General features: G+C 44.2%; 1 protein-coding gene across 18 annotated transcripts in view; it reads right to left on the bottom strand.

Moving 5' to 3' along the window:
* The window catches only part of CADPS (calcium dependent secretion activator), a 204,919-nt gene that overhangs the window by 69,160 nt on the left and 112,997 nt on the right, over positions 1-22,762 (bottom strand). For all 18 annotated transcript variants that reach the window (XM_033071283.1, XM_033071286.1, XM_033071294.1 and 15 more), the window contains 3 exons: positions 16,137-16,273; positions 10,856-11,043; positions 743-844 (listed from right to left, as the gene is read on the bottom strand). In XM_033071283.1, the coding sequence (XP_032927174.1) occupies positions 743-844; positions 10,856-11,043; positions 16,137-16,273 (427 nt within the window). The remainder of the gene's footprint in view (positions 1-742; positions 845-10,855; positions 11,044-16,136; positions 16,274-22,762) is intronic.

The following is a 22,762-nucleotide window of genomic DNA, read 5'->3' as shown; positions in this document are numbered from 1 at the left end:
AATATGTCCAGGCAATTCTCTAGTCTCTCTGCCTGGAATGAGCAGTCCTTCTATAGGCTAATTTTCTGGAAGGGTTTGTTGGTGAAGACTAAGGCAGTAAAAGAGAGTATGGGTTAGCAATAAGCTGATAGTTTTAGCATCTTCTTAAATCTGGGTGTCACCTGGAGAGTTTTTAGGTCTCCTTGGAGTGATAATAACATCTTCATCTAAAAATTGAGGGAAAAAGTTCCTCTGGAAAGGACATTTACTTCCAGCTGGAGACCTGGCAATGTACCAGGGTGTAGGTAACATCACCTCTCTGTGTGTGAGTGTGCACAACCTGCCTGACAAGTGTGCTGGGGGTCATTCATCCCTTTTGGGGGGCCTTTCCCAAACCTTTCCATACTGTGACATCCCTGCAGAAAGCCCTGCCTGCAAATACCAGGGAGAAGGTAAATGGGTAATAACTGAGCAGAAAGCAACAGAGAAATAAGAGGATAAGGGATTTTTTTGTTGCATTTTAGAAAAAATCCACAGCTTTACCATGCCTATGGGAGCAAGATGGTTTGAAATATCTTTTAAAGGATATATATTTAAAATCACACGCCAGCTATAAACATGCTTCACTGCCCTGTGTAGGTCTGTGTCACTTATGCAAAATTCCTGTGTGCATTCAAAACCTGCCTTTTGGCTTTGCTGCTTATAGGAGGGAGCTGTGAGGAAATCATTCCTCCCGCATTCCGCCCGGGCTCTGTGCCTTTACCTGAAATGTGTGATCTGATTCTCCAGCAGCACACGAAGTCTCTCCTTGATCTCTTCAAAACGCTCTTTCTCGTCCACGGTCACAGTCCCTATCCCGTCAGGCCTGCAGGAGAAATTCCACAATGACTCAGACTCCAGCTCAGCACCCTGGACCTCACCCCACAGCACACTGCCCTCTCCAAAAGGACCCTCACCAATCGTGAGACCTGCGACAGAGGGTGTGTGGCTGCAGCAGTATCATTGTCAAAGTATAAAAAAAACCAAATAAACGACCATCCTCTCTCACAGTGGTAATCTAGATGTGGACACCCCCTGCCTCCTTAATATTTTCATAATTAAAGAAGTGGGGAAAAGCAGATTTCCCTCTAAATACAGGTATATGCAGGGAGTGCAATGCCAGCTCTCACGTCAGGATTGAGCTGGTTGCTGGCAAAATAGGGGCTGAGTTTCTCCAGAAAATTCAGCTGCTAATTTAACACAATTCACAGTATAAAAGAATATCAACGACATATATAAACAGAATATAAAATTCTGCACTCCTTCCTAGCTGCTGAAACACCCCATTATAGAGGTTTCTTGAAGTGAACCATCTTCAATATATTCTGCTGAAATGTGCCTAAAGAGTGACATGCATTTTGCATTGAAAATGCAATGCCTCTTCTGTCATTTAATTTTAATTTATAAAAATGAACATGTTATGCAATTTATCACAAATTTCCTCAGACTACTCGATGCTCCTCTGTTTGAGGAGTGCACAGGAGTGTGTTGTGAACCACCCAAGTCCTGTTGCCTTGGGGTATTTCTCATCTTTCACAGAGCACAGTGTGCAGACAATCCCTGCTGAGGCTCTTCCTGGGGGCTGGATAATGCCGTGATCCCTGTGCTCTGCTGTCCTGTCCCTCTGCTGCTGCCAACCCACCCAAGAGCTGAGAGGAGCAGTCCCCTCCTTCTCCCCACATCCACACAACAAATCCCCTGTACAGTAGCATCCCAGGTGAGAGGAGAGAGGAGTCCAACCCATCCATCATCCATCCATCCATCCATCCATCCATCCATCCATCCATCCATCCATCCATCCATCCATCCATCCCTCCATCCATCCATCCACCCACCAAAGGGACCAGCCAGGCACACAATCATTTGCACTGTTTCCACCGCTAGAGAGCAAAGTCTAAGGATTTGTGTACTCCTGGGCAACTCTGCTGGCACAGGCAATCTTTAGGTAACGTAAGACATCTTAAAATTGAACAAATGTTCTTACTTAAAGGCCTCCCCCAGTGTTCAGCTTAAGCTGCATAAATCCGCAGTACTAGACTGCTTTGGCTTTACAAAAGACTTGGCAAGGGATTACAAAGCTTCTAATGAACCTCCTGTCAGGGGTTAATTGGTTGGCTTTATTTTCCTCTTAAAAAATCAAAGGCCCTAAACTTAAAAAGAAAAAAAAATCTATAAAAAAATTAAAATCTATAAAATCTGTGCAATCACTTCTCCTCGACCCTACATTTAGTAAGCTCTTAATATCATAAATATGAACTCTGATATTCCAGCACAGGTGAATAAACCATTAAAACATTTGGGAAGAGGAACTTGCAAACCGTACATGATATTTACTGCAAAATTTTAAAGCTAAATATACATTAAATAAAACTTGCAACATGGACACAGAAAAAGACTTGAATACCAGGGCATGTATTTAAAGTTAAACAGCATTTAATCAGAATCTTTATTTGATTATTTGCCAAATTCAGTTGTGTATTAAGGAAAAAAACAGGAAAAAAAGATTTAGGCTGAAACTTGGATAAAATGTCTCAGCTGGGGAACACATTTCATAAACAATTTTGGAAGTATGGATCTGGTCTCATTAGTAACTAATTAGTACTAGTTATTTTGAAAAAATGAGCAAGCCACAAAAAACCCAAATTAGATATTGAGCAAAAATTAATGTCTTAACATGCTTAATATAATTTATTCCAAAGTTCTATAAAATATTTAATATTCAGACAGAGATATCCATGCCTTTTGTGATGCTGTGCACCTCACAGTGCCTGGTTTGCTCCCAGGCAGAGAGAGATAATTCAAGGCAGACCACAATAAATGCCATATATTAAGGTGCAGGGTTGAAGTTCTCATTTGACTTTTGGCATTTGTTCCTTGCCCTGTACCCACAACAGCTCAGAGTGTCACTGGGTTAATTGCATCAGCACTAACAAACGAGGAGTAAAAGCTGCCTGCCCTGGCAGTGATTTGCTGCGGGACTGGAAATGGTCTGAAAATTGTGTTACCCTTTGCTGGGTCAATAACCTCAACTGGTGAGATTTAATGGCAGGATCTGACAGCTGGGGCTGGGTTGCAGCCTTCTCACATGAATCTCAGCTTCTCACTCTACTCAAAGCTCTCACCATGTACCAACTCGTGGTGGACACCCAGCACAGGCTGACCTGCGCATCAGCTGTGTCCTGGCTGGGCAGCCCTGAAAGCATCACTGACCCCCACAAAGACAAACAGTGGGCTCTGGAGACAAAATCTCTGGCTAAGTCACAACATCTGAAGGGATGCCAACCAAACCCCTAAGTCACACACATACACAATGCAAGATTAATCCTTCCCCTTTCCTGGGGCCTGTGTGAGCCAGGAGGACACAAACCCATGGCTCTGGCCACCGGTCCCTCCATGCTGGGTGCAAGCACAAGCTGCTCTCATGTCTCATGCAAACTTGAGACAATCTACAGGTCAGCTGTAGCCATTTTTGGAGCAGTGTGGATGTCTGGAAGGGTCTGCCAAGCGAGAGCCATCACCACGGCAAGGACTCCCTTTCTCACCCAGCTGTGGACTATATTGCATCTGACATGATGAGCATCTCTTGAATCTACCTTTCAGATTTTCGGCAAACCATTTTCTCACTGTCCTTCACAAAGTTGACATTTTCGGCAGCATGATAGGAAAGATGTCATGTCGGCTGCTTTTCAAGTTGTTGTCACAGTGGTTAGCACCAGTTCTGTCATCTTTGCTTTCCTCACAATCCCCCATCTTGAGCCATGTCACAAATAATAATACTTCCGATGTTTTTGTCAAATTTCAAATACTATAACCCAGTTGCACATCTTTGGATTTACTAGTTATGTTAATCTTTGTTGCTCATCTTCCCAGAAGCTGAAGCATTAGAAACTCATTAATTAGTGACAAATGCAGGATATAGATAGAACTGGAAAAACACTACCCAAAGCCTTCCACTTAATTTATTAGCTCGATAATTTTGAAACCTAATTAAATATTCAAGTCAAATATACTTTGAAAATATAATCTTTCTGAGGGAACATATTTATTTTTCCTTTTGCAAGAACACAAAGGGTATATAGCTTAGCATCATTGTAATTTAAGATTCACTTCTGTGCTCTAGACAATTTCAGTACATGGCTGATGGGGTTGAAAAAAATCCCCAGGAGAAGCTCAAGCTGCACAGCTCATTCTGATGCTTATTGGCAATTTTGTTTTCAGCAAAGGTCTCCAGCTCAACTTTGATACCAGCTATTTGATCTCATGCACAGAAGTATCAACTCATCCAGCAAGCAGCATCTCTTGAAGCTGCAGAAATTGATGTTCTCACACACAATCCACAACCACATCACTATTGCACTGAAGCAGTGATGAGTAGTGAGAGGAGAGCAAAAGGGAGGAACAGAAGCTTTGGATGTACATGGTCTATACGAATGCATGAGGGACAAAATGGGTTTGGGTCTATGAATTCAGCTGGACAGACAACATTAATGTCTCCATCTGTGTGGAGACAATTCCATCCAATCCTCTATAGCTCCTGCTCACGGGTACTTGAGGTGTACGGCAGAAGCTGTGGGCAGAGAGGGAAGCAGAAGGGCAAAAAAGGCAAGAAAAATAACTAACGAGATTTTTAATTATAAGTAAACAAGTTTCAGATCACTCCTTCTGCTGCAGATTCACTGTGTTGGCTCTAAACTAGTAAATTCCCACTGTAAATATTTCATATGAAAAGTTTTAAATGCCACTTTCCTAATCCCCCCATGTTTTTAAGTTTTAAGCCACAAAAACAACAACATCAACAAAGCAGGTGGTGAAATTTAAAAAAAAGGGTTGCAATTTAAACAGCAAAAATGATAGTCCTTGTTTAGCTTAGATGGTTTGTGCAAATTCCGGGGTTAATTATAAATTATAATTAGGACCTGTGATCCTAAGGCCACTGCTTTATTCTACAAGTCCCGCCTCCCCCCATGCCCTTTTCTAATTATACCCGGTGCCCCCAGGGCTAGTTATGCTGCTAAAACAAATATATCAAAATGATTTTTTAACAAAGACTAATATACGAAGCAATAGCATGCATTTGTATGCAATTATAAATACACAGTATAGCTCCAGCGCGTTAATCTCTTTGACATAAGCCTCCATGAAATACCACATCGGCTTCTAAATGAAAAGACATATCATCTTTTACACCTTTTATGTTTAACTTGTCTACACTTTTTTTTTTACTGGGGAAAATATTGCTTACACGTAGCAAACAGATCTTTGCACGCACTGTGAGCCCTGGCATGCAGAGCCAAGGGAAAAAAAACAATGTCAAAAACTGATGCAAATAATTTGATTTTTTAAGTAACAACTCAAATATAAAACACGTGCTGCCTTCAGCTCCCTTGCTGGTTGCCAGGTGCAGCACATATGAGCTATACAGTAAACATCGATGATTAGTGCCTTGGACGGCATGTGTCAGGAGAGGCTTTCGCAGGATCCCTCGCAGGAGGAGTTGCCTGCACAGTCCCACCGGTTGCACGAGGACGGGCTCTGGGGATGTGGGCAGCATCACGGCTGCCTCTCACATCTCCCCCAGCACACCAGACCTGAGAGTCCACCTGCCTACACCCCTAGGAGAAAAGTGTATTCAGCAAACATCGATTTTCCCCAACTCTCCTTTCTTCTGGGGATCCACTCTGTGCTGGAAGCATTGGTGAGAAGCCTTTTGTTCAGCCCAGCGCTCCTGGGCACTGCCCCAGCCACCAGTGAGGTGCTGCTGAGCATGGGAACCGTTTAATCTCCCAACCCCTGCCTTCCTTGTGCTCGGGCTCTCCTGCACACCGCAGCGCCGAGCCAAGTCACAGCTCATCGATTCTCATGTGCGATCCGCACTGACGCACCGTGCCGGCACCGCGTGGCTGCTGAGCCCTGCCATCCTGCACCCATTGTGATGAATCCTGTCAGCCTCTTGTGCTGAGCTGGTGACCTGCTGGTGGCTGGCAACCCAGCCCTTAGCACAGGCAGCACACCCCATCCGACAGACAGTGGAAGCACCTGCTGTGTCAGCACGGCGCTGGGTGGGACAGAGCCAGCACCTCAACAGGGTAGAGCATCACACCCTGACAGATTGAACCTGCCTCACTGCAGCCAGGGCAGGGCATCTGAACGACATGTGGAAACCCAACACAAAGCTCTAGGGGAGCGCACAAAGATATCATGCTTAAGGTACAAAAATAATCCTGTATTTCTTTTGTTTCGGCTAGCTGAGTGGAAATCTTTATGTGAAACAGATCAGATGTGTAATTACAATACAACGGAAAAAATTGCAGGTATGTCATGTGGAGTTTTCAGTTCCTGAAGGTTTATGACAATAGCATATTTCTGCTGGGCTTACAGTTGTACAAACAGTAATACAAGCTAATGGTAACATTAACTTATGAAATAGCTTCTCCTTGAGAACAAGTCTGAGGCCATGAAATACATTTTACAGAAGAAAGGGAAGTCACTAATACACCCAATTAATTAACAGAGAGACTTGTAGCTGCTTGGACCCTAAGTAAATAGTCATTGAACAACTTACAGAAAATTATGGTGCTTGGTTGTTATTAGACTGGAGGAAATTCAGTCCAACCTCCTGATTTTGATAAGCTCAGTCTGCTAATATTTAGCATGCAAGCAGTCAATATTTAAGTCTGATTTTTTAAAAGTTTGGGATTAACAAGCACAAAAAGAGTTTTTCATAGTACTAACTTTAAGATTTAAAAATAATGCTATTCTATGCCTAAGCTAAAAAAAAAAATTGCACAAGTTAAACCAAGGCCATTCCTGAAAGTGATTTCTTTGCAAGGGGTAAGAGCCATTGATCAAAATTTAGGCACTAACTTTGGACTTAGAAAAGTTGAGCTCAACTTTCTGTTCCGCAATGCTTCTCCCATGTGCAGACAGGTAAGCAGTGAGGCTCCTCTAACACATCACTTCTCTGTGTGTCAAACAACACTGGCAGTACTGTCCCAGCCCTCTGACACGAGGACAGTGAAAACAGGGAGAGAGAAGGCAGGGAACGACCTTGGTGGTCATGTAAATCCTTCCACAATTTTATCCCAAATCATAATGTCTTTTCAAAACAATTCTTGCTCTTGCCTTTGCTAGTTCTCTGGAATACTGTTGATAAAGAAAAGAAACACAGTGGTGGCACAAAAGCAAAGAGACATCAATAAACATATGATGTATGTTGTCAGATGTCTGGATAATTCTGTGCCTTTACTACTGGCCACCTACGTAAACACATCAGAAATCACATTTTTTCATAATGATAGGTTGTTACAAAAGGCATCCTGTGATACCAAGTGGACAAAACTCCACCAACTAATGAGTGACCACAACAATTAAAAAACATTGAGTTCCTCAGTCTCGTACCTGAGGAAAGTAAACCATGTGGATATTGTTCTTGCTGGTCCCTGTTTTCCTCACACCCTGAACTTGCACAGTCAGGTGCCTTGAGAGGGGAAACTTAGGGCAAGCAATTTACATTTAACTCCATTTCTACTTGTGAAAAAGATGAAATTAAAAGAAAAATTATGTGGACTTGCAAACACAAAAATTATGTGGACTCTCATGCAAACAGCAGTAATTTACAGCCTTGGTATGGAAAGATCATGTCAGGGTTTGAATAAGATACATGAACACAAAGGAGGGGCGAGACCAAACTCCCACATATAAGGCAACAGGGCTCCAAACTGTTCACAAAATCCCATTCTGACCACTTCACCTGCTGCAGCCACAGGGCCAGCCCCGAGCTAGAGCTGCATTTCCACCAGCAGCCTTCCTGCTCCCGTCCTGGCTGCGGCGCGGCAGCGCTGCCGAGGCGGGAGCCGGACGGGCGAGGAGGCATCATCCCCACACTGACACCTGTCATCCTGTCAGCCTTGACCTTCAGGCTGTCCTCAGCATCCACAGCCTGCCTGCACTTCCCGCTGACTGCGAGCGACTGTTGTCTCGCTGCCTGACCTTATGCAAACACGATACAAACAGACAGCCCACCTCAGCTCCATCACTGTCTGCTGCTAATACAGGAGATTGATAGCCACATGAAATTATCTCCCTGCTCGACCTTCATTACTGGGTGGCATATTCTGTCTGACAGCCAACTTCATCCTGGGGAAAGCTAAACCACTCATTCAGGGGTTTTTAGTGTCTAAAAGTGAAGGAACTCTTTTTCATGAAGAAAATCAACACTTTTTCAGATTTGATGGAAAAAGAAGCCTTTGTTAAACATAAAAATGTCTTGTAACTCAGTCTTTCCCAGACCACCCACAATGCAATGCATAGCCACTCCAGGATGTTCTGTTGGGTTCTGTGCTGGGTCCTTGGGGCAGGTGTGCCACCTTGACAACTTTTACATGGAAAGTTTCAGCTCTGCCATGAGCTCTAAGTTTCCTGGGGAGAGCAGGGCCAGTCATAAGGCAATGAGTAATGTATGGATACAGCAGGTGGGAGGGAGGGACAGAGCTAAAGCCAGCGTGGCTTTACACACATCCCAATTGCCAGTAAGGACTGCATGGGTAAATCCTGGCTTTCCATCGCTCTCTGCCAGCCAGCTCGCAAATGCATGATGCATGTGGCCTCAACAGCTCCCTGAGAAGAAATCGTGACTCTTCCACTCAGATATTCAGATTGCTTAGAGTAGACACGAAAGATACGGAGTCGCGTTTTTCCCCGAGACCTCCTGTGGTCCCCTCCTGTGACCTCCTGGTAGCAAAAGCCAGACGCTGCACCCCGCAGACTCCATAGCAAACTGCTGGGTGTTAAGCAGAGCCTGCCCTTGGTGGGAACGCGCAATGCTGCAGCCTTGCAGCTCCCACACAGAGCCTCCCGCAATCCCCAGGCAACAGAGAGACGGCACAGACCAAGAAGGAACATGAACCTTCAGCTCTCGGATGTGAAGTCAACTGTCAGCTAAAGACAACTAAGTCATAACGAGACACTTCATTCCTTTCTTGGAATATTTTAAATGAGTGACTGGAATAGCCCATCTGTGGCCAAACTGCCCCTCTGGCAGTGCCCAGCAGGTCCCCACACACAGCCCTGGATAGCTGTACAACATGGGACAGCATGACATTTTCCTGAGCCCACAACTCTTCAGCCTCATGGAGAGGGAATGGGAGGTTGTCACCCTGGCCCACACCATCAGATACCTCCTGCCACCATCCCTGATGAAGAGGAAGCTTCAGTCCTGGCTGTGCTGGACCCTGTGCAGAGGTACATGGAGTAGCTGAGATGAGCATCCCACCTCCTCTCTGGTATGGGCCAAATGGGCTTTGAGTCAAGTCCTCTTCCCACACAGCTGTCTGCTGAGATGAGTCCTGCCTAAGACAAAGGGCAATGGGGCAGCTACTTCCACTGCCCAGTGCCATCCCCTAAACACCATGTGAGCCATCTTCTAAACACACACCTAAAAACCTGTGTCTCTGGTCCCTATGGGACTCGGGTGCCCAAAGGCTATCCAGCTCCCAGGAGAGCATGAGACCCAAATGCTGCAGTCAGGTCTCTCTGAGCCACAGGGGTGCAACTGCCCAGTGTGCTCAGTGACTGAGGAGCCCTCTGAACACACTCCTGTGCACTGCACACTTTCGCTTACCTTTTCGGCTCTGGATTCGGCTGGGTTTTGGACTCCTTCTTTTTTTTGGACTCCTTTTTGGAATCCTTTTTTGTCTCCGTTTCAGCGGCAGAGGCTTTGCCCCCCTCACCGTCTGCACTTGGCTGTGACCCACCAAGTAATTCTGCCATGAGTTGGCTTGGGGGAGTGATTGAAATGCGGGGGGCAAGGCCGGCAGCAAAAGCGAAAGAAACGAGAAGAAAGCATGAAAAACATCAAAATAAAACAAAAGGAAATTAAGCTGAAAGGAAACAACTGAAATCATATAACAATTGGCAAAGAAAGAACGAATGAGCAACGGAAAGTCAGAACCAAAAAAGAAACTAAGGAAGCAAAACTTGGTTTCCATGACAAGATGTATGAAAGTAACTGCACAAGCAAGCGACAGCCTTGCAATGTGAAACCTGGGCAATGCGTGTCGTAATTCAGGGTGGTATTTACCAGAGGGTATATGAAAACACCTAATTATTTTATAACATTCCTTTCTTCAGCAACATATGTAAGATACAAAGTGATACCTCAAAATATACAATATAAATTAACAGAAAAAAAGCAGAAAAAGAAGCTGCAATAGATGCTACAGCTGCCAACAAAATAAACTGAGAGGGGGGAAAAAGCACAGCTCCAGTTCCTCCCATCAAAGGTTTGTCACATTTGAGAGAAAGGAATTGTCTTCTTCTGAAACTGAAATTGCTTTGTAACAGAGTAAGATAAAATTTTCAGTTATGTCTAAGCAATTTCTGAACTGATGTCACGTGGGCTTTAAATGAGACATAGGTGCCCAAGGGCTTAAAGCCCTTCTAAGCACTGAAGTTTGATACTGCTGAAAATTTCGCTGCTACAACTTGTCAGATCCTCCTGCACAGCAATTAAATCAGTACAGAGTATCATTTCCTTCTATTTATTCAACTCGTGACAATCACAGGGACTGCAGCCGTATATTGTTCAGAACTGCATCTTAGCAAGTGCCTGGGCAAGTAAGTTAAAAACCTTCATTTCTGGATCCTCTATGTGCATTTTTACTGCTTACATTAAACAAGCAATGAAACAAACAAACAAACCGACTATGCCACTAGAAGTGCTGCTGCCAAACATCCACTGTGAAAACAAATTGGGGACTGTTGTGCATTATCCAAGGAAACCTGTATTTGACAAAGTCATCCCTTGTTGGCAGGGCACTGCTAGCCAAGAATTCCTTACCTGTTGCCATGAACATGTGATGCACAAAAGGCAAAGCTGTAGTGAAGTAAGGTGGGGTCAATCATAGCTCCGTTTTCTGCGCGCTCTAGCAAATCTCTGAGGTAGCAGAGATGTCTGTGACAGCCTCTCACTCCATTACGTGCACAATACTCATCTAGCACAAAGACCTGGCCAGGACTAAACCAGCCCTGTTTAGAAATAAAGAGACTTGATTTTAAATATAAGTTATTAAATACAAAGGCTATCAGATTTGGAGGTGTAGTGGTCAACTGTTCTAATAAAAGAAATACAAACCTAAGGCTACATTAAGAAAAAAGGAGAAAGGTCACTCAAACAATAACAGTCTGTACATACTCAAACACAGCATATACTCAGTGCAAACGTTAACAAAAATGTATTATGCTACCATTAAAGGGAAATATCATTTAAAATGCTGAAAAGTTAGGCCAGTTCATGTTAGTACCTAGCAAAAAAAATACAAAGAAAAAAAAAAGACACCTTTAAGAGATGACAAGGTTTGGTTATCTAAACAGTGTGAAACAGTAGTCTCATTCTGAGGATGGGATTGTACATTTGGCAGGGAGCAGGAAGATTGACCTGGGGGAAGAGGACAGAGGATTACACTGAAAAATGACTTCTCTTGCATCTGGCAGGTAGGAGTGTCCTGCAGATGGAGAAAGGCAATTCTGCAGGATCAGAAAGGGACGTTTCCCATTGTCCTTATTGCGTGCTGCTGGCAACACGCTCTGACATCGCCCGGCTCCTTGGCACCGAAACAAGGGGAGCTCTGCTCAAGAGCAGGGCTCCTTTGCACATCCAGGAACCTCAGACCATTTCTTTGTATCAGTCCTGAGGGGCTGGTGACACGAGGCTTGTGGTGTAACACCCAGACTCCCAAGGAGGACACCCTTCCCTGCAAGGGGATGGCTCTGGGGAAGGTCCTGGGACAGATGAAGCGGAGTGTGCCTCTGCCTTCAGGAAAGGGGCTAACGAGAACGAGAATAATCTCGTAGATTGCTTTTCAGAACGCTGCAAAATCGTCAATATTTACATGGAAATTTGGGTGCTAAACAATTGCTAAGACGCAGCTCTGGAATGCATCAAGCTGCAAAATCTTTCATCGTTTAATTGAAAAGTTCCTGCAGCGGGCGGGAGAGTAGTTGAGGCAGAGCACTGCCCCTATAGGCAACTTCTTTGCCACCCCATCTGTTACCCCAAATGCTACATCTTAGAAACAACACTGCTGTGAAAGATTAAAATATATTTTCTACCACTCAGATGACACCAAATCTTTTCTAGATGCCAAAATAGCTGCTTTGAAAAGAGTTGAAGAAATATCAATTAAGAGCTCAAAGACATAGAGAAGGATTTGCTCATCCTTATTGGGCCAACTCCAAAACAGATTGAGAAAAGAATTAAAATAATGAGGGGAAAATGATAGATATAGGGAGTAGCTACAGTGCTGGGATCACTAGAAGTGCACATTTCAAAATGAAGACACAGAACAATGCAGATGGGACGGCCCTCTGGAAGGCTATTTTTTGGGAGGGGTATATTTGCCTTCACCTCTTTTAATGGTATTTTTCTCTGCTTTTTGGTTGGTGGTATTATGCTTGATTCTGAAGTTCTTTATGTTGCCTGTTTGTTACATCCTAGACCACCTCTTGTCTCTCTTCACGTAAATGTTTGGTGATCAGGCATGGTAAAAATATGGAAATGCCATCATTGCTCTGGTTTTTGGATAGAGGGGTAGAAGTGCAGCTGAAATTGTTATATTCACCTAGTACAAAGAAAGAACTCATTTCTCCCTATGGGGTGAAACCTTGGCTCTACTGACAGTGATGGGAAGGCTGGCACTGATTTCACTGGAGTCAAGTATCAGAGTCTGAGGCAAAGGAAGCAGAGGCTGAACCCAGCGATCTGGAGCATGCCACATTGCTCCCCTGAACTGGGGTCTGTGATATGCTGGTTCTCAGGAGAACAGAAGGGATGATGGTAAACACCCAAAATCGCTGCCATGGAGCAACGAGGGGAAGTGTGAGCAGAGATCAGAGGTTCAGTGATGAGCCCCAGACCTCATAAGAGCACAGGGAGCAGATCCAGAGCCCAGGAGGACCAGGAGGTCTTTCTTTGCACAGCAGAGGTAGGAAATAAAACACTTGCTGCTGAATGGGGATCCAATGGAGCAGTAAATGCTGCTTCCCGCAGCCCCAGAGAAACCCCCAAGGTTTGATGAAAAGTGTTATTCAGACAGATCCCCAACATCTTCAGGCAGATCCTGGCTCTTGATGAAGATTTGCCTGGCCCAACAAGCTGAGCCAGCCAGGCTGGCAAACGCAGCTGACAGCGATGACGCGTGGGGTGTTTGTCCCCAGGGCAGAGGGTGCAGCTCAGGACTCACAGATTGTCCCCAATGACCTGAGGAGATGTGGAGGGGATGGTGAAGGAAGGGCACAGAGCACAAGGAGCTCCACTGATTGTGTTCAGCCAGTTGAACTGCTCTGATAAGGAGACACATCCCAGGCACTGGCAGGGAATGCCAGGGCAGTTTTGGAGCTGGGAAAAGCAAGGCTTGGTCAGGGCTGGTGACACATAGGCCAGCTGTCTAAAGGGAAATGCAACTTTTGGGAAAATCAAAGTTTTTGAGGGAAATTGCACATTTCAGTAGCAGAATTTTCCCATTTATCATAGGAAATCTAAAAGAGGTTTATCTTGGTGGCCTGCTTCATGGATCTCTTAACCTGACTCCCTCACATCATCTCGGTTAGTCTGGGTTCTCTAAGACCTTCCCCTGGTATGTGCTGTGCTGTACAATGCAAATTCTACGAATGCTGACACATCATGGGCAACACAGCTCCAGCAGAGAGATGGTTGTGTGAGCTGGATGCTGCCAGTGGGTGGGGAAGTCTTGGGAAGAGTTGGAGGGCAGTTTCACAAACAACACATATGTCCAAGAAAAGAATGAAGACCCACGTATATGTGGGGTCCCTACTAAGCTGGAGCAGCTGAATACTCTTCTCAAAAGTCCAGGAAATACTCTGATAGTGACTGTATTATCAATTTGTGGATGACGGGCAAGACCCCTCTGTAAGCTCTGCAGAAAGAGTTCTTCCCCCTCCCCAGCACAGAGCGCTCTGCCAGTAAACATCACTTCTGCCATGGCTGAGATGAGTCAGCCAGGCTGTTTGTTTTCCTAGGGATGCCTGGCTCAGCTCACAGCTGGGCTCACAATAGTGTTGTTTAACCTGGTTCCACAGAAAGGAAGCAATGCTGAGTTATCCTCTGTGCCAGGGTAAGTCTTCCCTGGAACCTCCACGTCCACGTTTGAAAACAACAAGAGGTGTGACGAGGCAAAACTCTGTGGGACCTTGCATGGACTGTCCTGTAGGGAATAAGAATTGCCCAGTGGCACACAGTGGACAGAGCAGGCTTACCACGGGCTCACAGCTCCTCCAGCCAACTCAGCACAGTGCTATCACCAACATTCCAAGGACACAGCAAGAATAGTGGGAGCCTTTTGCAGTTTTTGAGGGCAGTCTGTTTTTACACCATAATCAGGACAAAAACATGGCAAAATAGGTCAAGAAGCATGTGAAACCAAGCATAGGTGAACACAGGCCATTATTCTGTTCCTTACAACACTGCAATGGGTGATTTGAAAGAAGATGGTTAATTGGTGATGCTCCGCTCTGAAGAGGATGAGTCTTGGTGCTGAGGGGAGCTCCACCGCTCTGGTAGCTTCTAGCAAGGGCCTAAACATCTCCATAACAAGCAGAAGAGCAGCTGGTGGGTTTCTTGAAGAAAAACATTGTTAATCATTTTCAGTGATGGCCTCTCACCTCTCCATGAGTTTAATTCAACGGCCACAGCTCTCTCACCAGGCCCAAGACTGCACAGAGACAAACCAGCAGCAAGCCAACCTCTCAGACATGCATGGATGGGGATGGTCTTCCTAGGGTCAGCCATGCGTGGGGAGCAGAAGCTGCATGCCAAAGTCACTGCCTGCCAGAGCAAGGACCTTGATGGAACCAGTGAGGAACCTGCTGCAGGTCTGACAATGCTCCCACCAAGCCTACTTGTACCACTTGGGTATCTGCAGGTAAAGTGCAGCTTTCCCCCACCCCATCCTTACCTCAGGGGATGTCCACAACTGCTCCTCCTAGCCCTGGCTCTCCTTAGGAAGGTGGAAACTCGCTACTGCTAGTGGCATTTACTGGATATCAGTCCTTCAGAGGAGATAGGCTCTTGTGTGTGGTACAAGGGGCAGGGCAGTGAGAGGAGCACCATGGTGGAGGGGGACATGGAGGGCAGGATTTGGCACCAACTGCTCAGCTGTGTTCCCAGGCTGCTGCTTTTAACAGCAAGGCACTCAAGAGCTCCAGGGACTGCACAGCTGGCAAAGGCACAGTGTGGTCTTTCTGCTGAAGGAGCCCACCATGACACCCCAGTGTGCCACCCTGGGCAACAGCAGGAGGGCAGCAGGTAAGAATCTGTCCCATGCCATGTTCAGGACATGCCCTCTGTTTCAGGACGCTCTAGAAAGGATTCATCCTGTCGTTTTCTCAAAAACTAAGAGCCTCTTCATCCTCCTTACTCAAACTGCTAACAATTAATTGCTCAGGTTGCATTGTTATTGATTGTTTGTTATTTAAGCCCTTATAGTACATAAGAGCCCCCAAGCACTGCACCCCAGCTATAAGCTGTCCTGGAACATCTCAGTGCCACTGTCCTACAGTGGGCAAAGAGCTGCAACTGCTGCTGATGGGAGTACTCAGGATGGGCATGCAGCTATGTGAGCATGGAGAGACTGCAGCAGCACTGCAGTTATCCACACAGTCCCATCTGTTACCTGCTTGGGACCCCTGCTCATAAAGAGACACAAAGCTGGGTCACAGTTATTCCTGGTGGGACTCCATTGACATGGGAGGTGGTACCAGACAGTCATCTTTTCCCTGTTCTTTCATCCAGAAGACTCTGGAAGGCAGTGCAGGAGGCTGCAAAACACTGCTCTCTACTTCACATTCCCACACTGGAGTTTCTCTTTGCAGGAGGAAACATTTTAAACATTGCAAACAGAAATGATAAAGACAGTGCGACTGGAGAAGAACAGCAGTCAGCTCACTGCAGGCAGCCTCTCAAAAGAAAATACCTCTGGGCCAAACTCAAACCTGGTGTAAACAGAAGTCAATCTTCCAGCAACAGGGGGATTAGCCCCCAGTCGCACTAGCTTTGACTTTGCTGCTTGATGTTTATATCACTAGAGACCAAAGAATATACTTGCCAGACAAGAATAGGAATCATTAAGTCTGTGGTCCAAAGTGAGGCGCTGAACCATCTCAAAGAGTGAAGCGTGGTCAAAGTTACAGGGATTGGAAGAGATAAATTCATCCATGCCATGCTTTTGAGCTCTATCTGCATCTGTTCATTTATACATATAGAGAAAGACACCATTTAGAGAGATATAAGACATTTTAGTTGACAAATATAACAGAAAAAAATATACAGTATGAAGCATGAAAGCCAAGTATCTCCTCTTCCCTCCATTGCCATTAAGTTTTGTCTTTGCAGGCTATACAGTACACTTCACCTCCCATTGTCAACTTGCATCAGTTATGGACTATATTATTGCATCTAGGCAAAAGATTTTAGAATTAACATCTTGTCAGCTGCTCATTATAGTACATTTATTCTGTACTTAAAACCAGAACACAAACGTATGAATTCACTCTGCATCTTACAATAGGCTATGAGTTAACAGAATTTTGGCTCACATAAGTAAATTAGCTCCTATTTAGATAGTTGTGGTTAATTGTAATAGATTCTGCCATTCTAATGAAGTTACAGCTTTTTCCTCTACATTTACTAGGTTTTCTAGGTATCACACCAGTTACGTTGTTCTTTCTCCAAATGCCAATGTTTGTCTTCCCCACGGCAATTTTTTTTCCTAACAGCAACTTTAAATGCTACCTCACTGAAATAAAAAGATGCTCTTTTAAGCATTGCTAAGAAGTTAAATTGATATGTAGTTTGTTGTCACAGAGGCAGTAACCCGACAGTGCGTCGGAGCTGCCAGTCATCCCGATGGAGAGACTGAATTTCCTCTGCCTAGATTACAAGCTGCCATTTTTGGGTGAATTAACAGCCTCAACGTATTCACACTTCTCTGCTTTGGGTGACGTTTATGGGCACTAACTCCTAGGGGCTAATTAATTAATCTCAACATGGTTAACTAAACTACACCGAATTCAGCAGTGGAAATGAAGTCTCCAAGCCAGCCTGGGTGCGGCCAGCCAGGACCCCGCTGGGAGCAGGTTTTGTTCTAGCAGCGGCTGGGGAATTAAAGGACACCTTTCACTTGGTTTTGTCTGTGCTCAGCTTCCTACTATATGGGTTCTTGCCAAATCCTCGACAAAGAAAATAGGATTTAAATCCTTCCCCTGTTTATAGCCTCCTAGGGGAACTGGGTGGCCTTGAAACAATGTGGCTGAAAGGACACAAAAATGCAGTTTTCCGCAGCAGGAGTATATGGTAACTGTATTTGTTTTAAAACAAAATCCCTCTTTACCAGAAAAAAAAAAACCCAAAAATCCTTAATTAAAAAGAAAAAAAAAGTTTTAAATGAGAGTGAGAATGTTCTTTTATATATGTTTTTCTATTCAATATTTAGCTGTGAAGGATGGAATGTCTTTCCAAATACCTCATTTGTGTCAGTGCTCTCACACAGTAATGATCATTGGTAGCAATCTTTACATTTTCTGTATAGTCTATCGTTATCTATATACAAACTGTATAAATAACATCACACACTGGAAAGAAATCAGACAAACTGAAACGTGCAACATTTCAATTAGCTGCTAGCAGTACTTAATTCAGCTGTAGCTGGCAATTTTCCTCACTATAACCCTGCTGAATAAACACTGATATTTTTCCTACAGAGGATTAATTTTTGAGGGTTTGCTCTCCTGCTTTGCTCTGTGTGCTGGGTCCTGCTGCCCCCCTACCACAGGACCCAAATCCCTCCTCTCCCTCTGCCATGCACTCAGCACCAGGACAGAAGCAGCTGCCGGTGGTGCTGAGCGAGGTGGCAGCACAAGGGCTGGCTCAGGGGATGGGAACAACCTCCCTGGGGAGCACATCACCTCCATGGCACCTCTCCAGCATCCCTGGCCATGGCATGTGGAGCCCACCCAGCCCTGTGGCCTGCAGCACAGACTGGCTCCTGTCTGTTTTGACAGCTTTCTGCCCCATTGTCTCTGTCCCTTTGGGCCAAGATGGATTTGATTGCATTCACTCCCAAAGAGTTCGGCTGTGCTGTTTTCATTCCATCCCCAGTGCCCGGAAAATGTTTTAACAGCTATTATCAGACTATTTTTAATGGCTTGCTGCTCTGCCCGGTTCCTCGGAGTTGACTGCAAGCTGACAAATTGGCTGGAGGCCTTCATTTGCCAGCTTTGCTCAGAGATTTTATTACTTTTCAATTAGGAGCCCTGATACACTGTCAATCCTCCTGCTCAGCCGAAGAGGCTCTGAGAGCCGAGTAAATCAGCTGGAAATTGGAAGAGTCCTCTAGCCCTTTAGCTGGTGAACCTTTTTGAACATATGTGCTAGAAAGCATGTTTGAAACGAGTATTTTTTATTCTGGACTAATAAGCTTTTTCCCATATTACATTCTCTGAGCAAGGTGAGCACTGAGCAGACTTTCTGCTGGTGGGAACTGACTGAAGCACCACTGGCTTCCACAGAGCTGAGGGTCTGGCTGGGCTTTTTACTCTCCCTGCCCAAGGCAGGGGCACAGACAAGTGTGAGAACAGACACAGTGATTAAATGTCCTTCACAACTGTCCATAATCAGGGGCAATTTTACTTTGATTAAGCACTTTGAAGCAACGTCTTCCGTTGGGCGCCCGCTCGAAAGCGATTTGCCCCAAATCTCTCCTCATTGGAACAACCACATGAAGAGAGAGACATCAGACATGGCACTGTGTGAGCTCAAGTGACCAGAAAAGCATTATGCACATGACTTCTGCTCAGTCAGAGATTTAAATTGTGGATTCCTGCCATGGGAAGGAGGATGAGCAGCTGCAGCTCTCCCTGCACAGCCCAGCACTGCAGCTCTTGCAAGGCCAAACCATTTTGCACCAGCAGAGATGCAGGGCCAGGTGGGTGCACACCACCTCCCCAGGGGATACAGCTGTCGAGATGGGAACTGGAGATGTCTGTGGAGAATGGTAATACAGATGTGTATTTATTTAAATGGAATACCAGCTCTGGGCCAGATGCTTCATTGGGCCAAAATTCTTAAAAATAATAAGAAGCAGGTTAAAGAAGTAAATCCTGTACTAAACTCATCCTCCCTTAATTATTCTAAACAAACACCCCAGGCACCTTACAATTAATTTTTGCATTTCGATTTTTCCAATGGGCTCACTTTTAAAAATGAAATTAATCAAATTATACCAAAAGCATTAAACTTCATAGGCAACACAAAAAGAACCGATCTAAATACATTACTCTGCTTCAGACAAATATCTGCAATTTAAAATAATGCCAGCATCTGCATATGAAATGTTTTATGTACAATCCACCTTTTTTTTTTAAATGGCCTATATAGTTTGAATGTGATTTTAAACAAAGTACAAAACAAAAATGGCTAATATTCACACCCAAACTGTACAGCCAATTTTTAAGTACTTTAAATTAATTGTTTCAGTCAAATACAGCTGCTTTTTTGACCCTGCTCTGTTATTCTAGCTAAAAAGGAAGCAGAAACCAAAGAAAGAAAGTTATATGATGCTCCAGTAATTTGCAATCCCTTCCCAAGGTGCCGTGCCAAGCTCGCTGGTGTTTCTTTGTTCGGGGCCCCAGCCAAAATGCTGTTGCAGGCCCACAAAAGTTATCTTACATATTTAGACAAGCTGCACACAACTGCAGCTGAAAGGTGTTCGATGGTGGTCTCGGGAGGGAGGCTGCCAGTGGAGGGACATGGCCAGCACAGGCTCCACAAACCTTTCTTCTGCAAAACTGCAGACTCTGGCCTTTTATATAACATTTGGTCCCCTGCATTACTGCCTTTTTAGAATACTGCCAGGTTTATTTTGTCCGTTTTTATCCAGTTTGCATTTTCTGCTGACTCCATTAACTGTCATACACACCCTCCCTGCATGTGTTTGAAATCAGAGTCTTAAAAATCTGTCAGTGTCAGGAGCACAAAAATTTCAACAGTAACAAGAATCATGAAAACCAAAGGACTGTCCCACTGTTTGGTTCTCTGAGGGCTGTATTTATCTATCTGTTATTTAAAAAGGAAGAGACAAACCAGTCAAATCTCTCATAGTTTTTTTCTTAAATGTATTTCCCTGCTCTCTGCATTTCTTTTGCTCCAGCAATAATTTTGGCAGATTTTGCTTTGAGAGCAGTGAAGTTAATAGCGGGGGACAAGCTCCATAAAAGAATTCTTGTTATAAAAGGCTTTAGGTAGCCATTTTATTGTAAGAATGTCTTACTCCAGATTTGTTTCTTTTCGTTAATGAGTGACTTTGCTTTAGTACCAAAGGCAACTGAAAATCTAGTAAATTTTACAACACATTTCCCTGTCACAAGTACAATAAAAATCCACCAAACAAACAAAAACCCAAACAACTGTAAATTAAAAGGTGACTTTGTATCTTACTCATCTGGAAAATGTGTGCTTGTCATATCTGCTTGACATTACAAGAATGAAGATGTGGTTTGGACAGTAACAAACAATGACACTAGTCAACCTCATCAGGAGACATGAAATAAAGGAATGACAATGATTGATGGCAGCTATTCATTTACAGATATTTCTGGAAAAGTCTTTCCTGGCCTGGCTGGGCAAAGTGGGAGAACTTTTCCAGCCTGGCCAGCAATGCACCACGGTGGGCAGCTCCCGAGTGCCCACTGCAACCCACTGCCTGCCCCGAGGGGGAGCAGGGTCCCCTCCTGCTCAGGGACACACTGGGGCTGTGACTTGTTAAAGAAACACCCAAAGAAGTGCCCGAAAACCCCTTTTTGTTTGCCTGTGTGGAGCAAGAGACTTCACTAGCAAATACCGGTGTTCTGGAGGGGGAAACACTAAATCCCTGTACCTGGATTAAAATGCCAGGTGGATTGGGAGTGAGCTGCTGAGTGCTGGTTGGTGACTTACCACATCCCCTCCTGACTGTGCACTGTGGCACTGCCACCTCTGAGGAGTGATGTGTGTGCTCAGGGTTCTGCAAACCTCCTCCCCAAACCTGCTCCCCGTGCGGAGCTGTGGTCGCTGCAGGAGCCTCAATTCGCCTCTCAGCTGCAAAGCCAAGAGCTCTTTTTTCTCCCCTTCATATTACTGCATGTTAGAAGATAGTTTTTAATATAATGGGCTGTTTATTCCTGTGGCTAATGGTTTTTCCCCTGCTGCAAACAAATTATTTTCTGTTTCACTTAGAGTTTTAATAAATTGTTATGAATGCTCCTGTAAATCACCAGACACACCAGGCACTGAACTGCAATCTAAGTTGTCTAAGGATTGGTAGTTAGATGAATAAAAATTTGTAGTATCCACTTACATAATCCCTTGTGTGGCAAGTTAAAAATACCGTTTTAGATTAGCTATTTATAATATAAAACATTGTTTCACAGCATTTTTATAACTATTTAAAAAGATTTTGAATTCAATGGCTGTAGAAACCTGCGAATTTGTATTTTGTAAATTAGAGTTCCAGGCTTCTTAAAGCCTGGAAAAATGTAGAAGAGATTTACAGGTTAGTTTTAAATTCATGCAAGTTATGTGAGACTGATTTAACATTTTAATTCTGCATTCCTGCAATGAAGCATCTGCAAGTTGACAATACAGAAGACACAGTAGCGTTCTCATGATCTCTTTAACTATCTAAAAAAAGTAAAGCAATTAAAGCACAAAACTAATAATCTAATAAAATAGCAATGCATTGTAGTGCAAATACATGTAATGTTGCCAAACCCAGGTTCATTCATTCCTTCATTCATTCATTCATTCACTCTTTCTTTCTTTCTTTCAAAGTGGCAAAAATCTGTATTTCATTGAAATTAAACTTTTGTGGGTTTTGTTTTTGTTTTTGTTTTTTTTTATTTGAGGTAAAGTCTGATAAGAATTCTCTTTGGAAATCCAAACATTTAGAAAACAAAATAAAGAAAGAAAAAAGAAAGTGTCTGCCGAGAAGGAATTCTGCCTGCTGCCCAGGGAGATATTCGTACACACACACATACTGACACATAGGAAAAAAGAAGAAAAAAGAAATAAAAGGAGGAGGAAGGAAAAAAGGAGTCTTGTTTGATGGCCAAGAGGGATGACACCGCCTGTTCCTTTTCATAATTGCATTCAGATACTCCGGATACATATTTGCCAGCTCTCATGACCCACTGATGCTATTCCCTCCTAAGGAAAGCAGGCAGATATTACAGAAGATTTTAGCACCAGTAAAGGATTTGTACTGGGTGTTTTTTAGGACTGAACAAACTAAGGAGAAGCTGTCTTACAGCATAGATCTGGGTTTTTATCTTTTGCAAAGCAGGTATACCAGTGGGAAAAAGTAAAAGAGCAATTCCCCTGGTTTATTCTTTGACTAGCAAGGCTTTGACTGGTGACTGAGACCCATGCTAATACAATAATTTATGACAATTTTGGCGAACAGCAGCACCCCTCCATGAAAAATGCATTTAAGTTGGAGCAGGCCAGCATCTCCAAATGCAGGGTGACCCAGAGAGCTGCCACTTGCTGCTGCAATCACTCCCTACCAAGTTAACAGGAGATAGAACTAATCAAACCTCGATGATTCAGGGCTCTTTTCACAGGGCATGTGTGGAGGGGTTTCTGGGGGTCTCCTCTGGAGTCCTGCACCTTCTCTGGGTCTCTTGGGGTCTCCTGCCC

Source organism: Catharus ustulatus, chromosome 13, assembly GCF_009819885.2.
Source record: "Catharus ustulatus isolate bCatUst1 chromosome 13, bCatUst1.pri.v2, whole genome shotgun sequence".
Classification (NCBI taxonomy): Eukaryota; Metazoa; Chordata; class Aves; order Passeriformes; family Turdidae; genus Catharus; species Catharus ustulatus.
The sequence above is the reverse complement of the archived record's forward strand: the minus strand, read 5'-3'. Positions and strand labels throughout refer to the sequence as shown.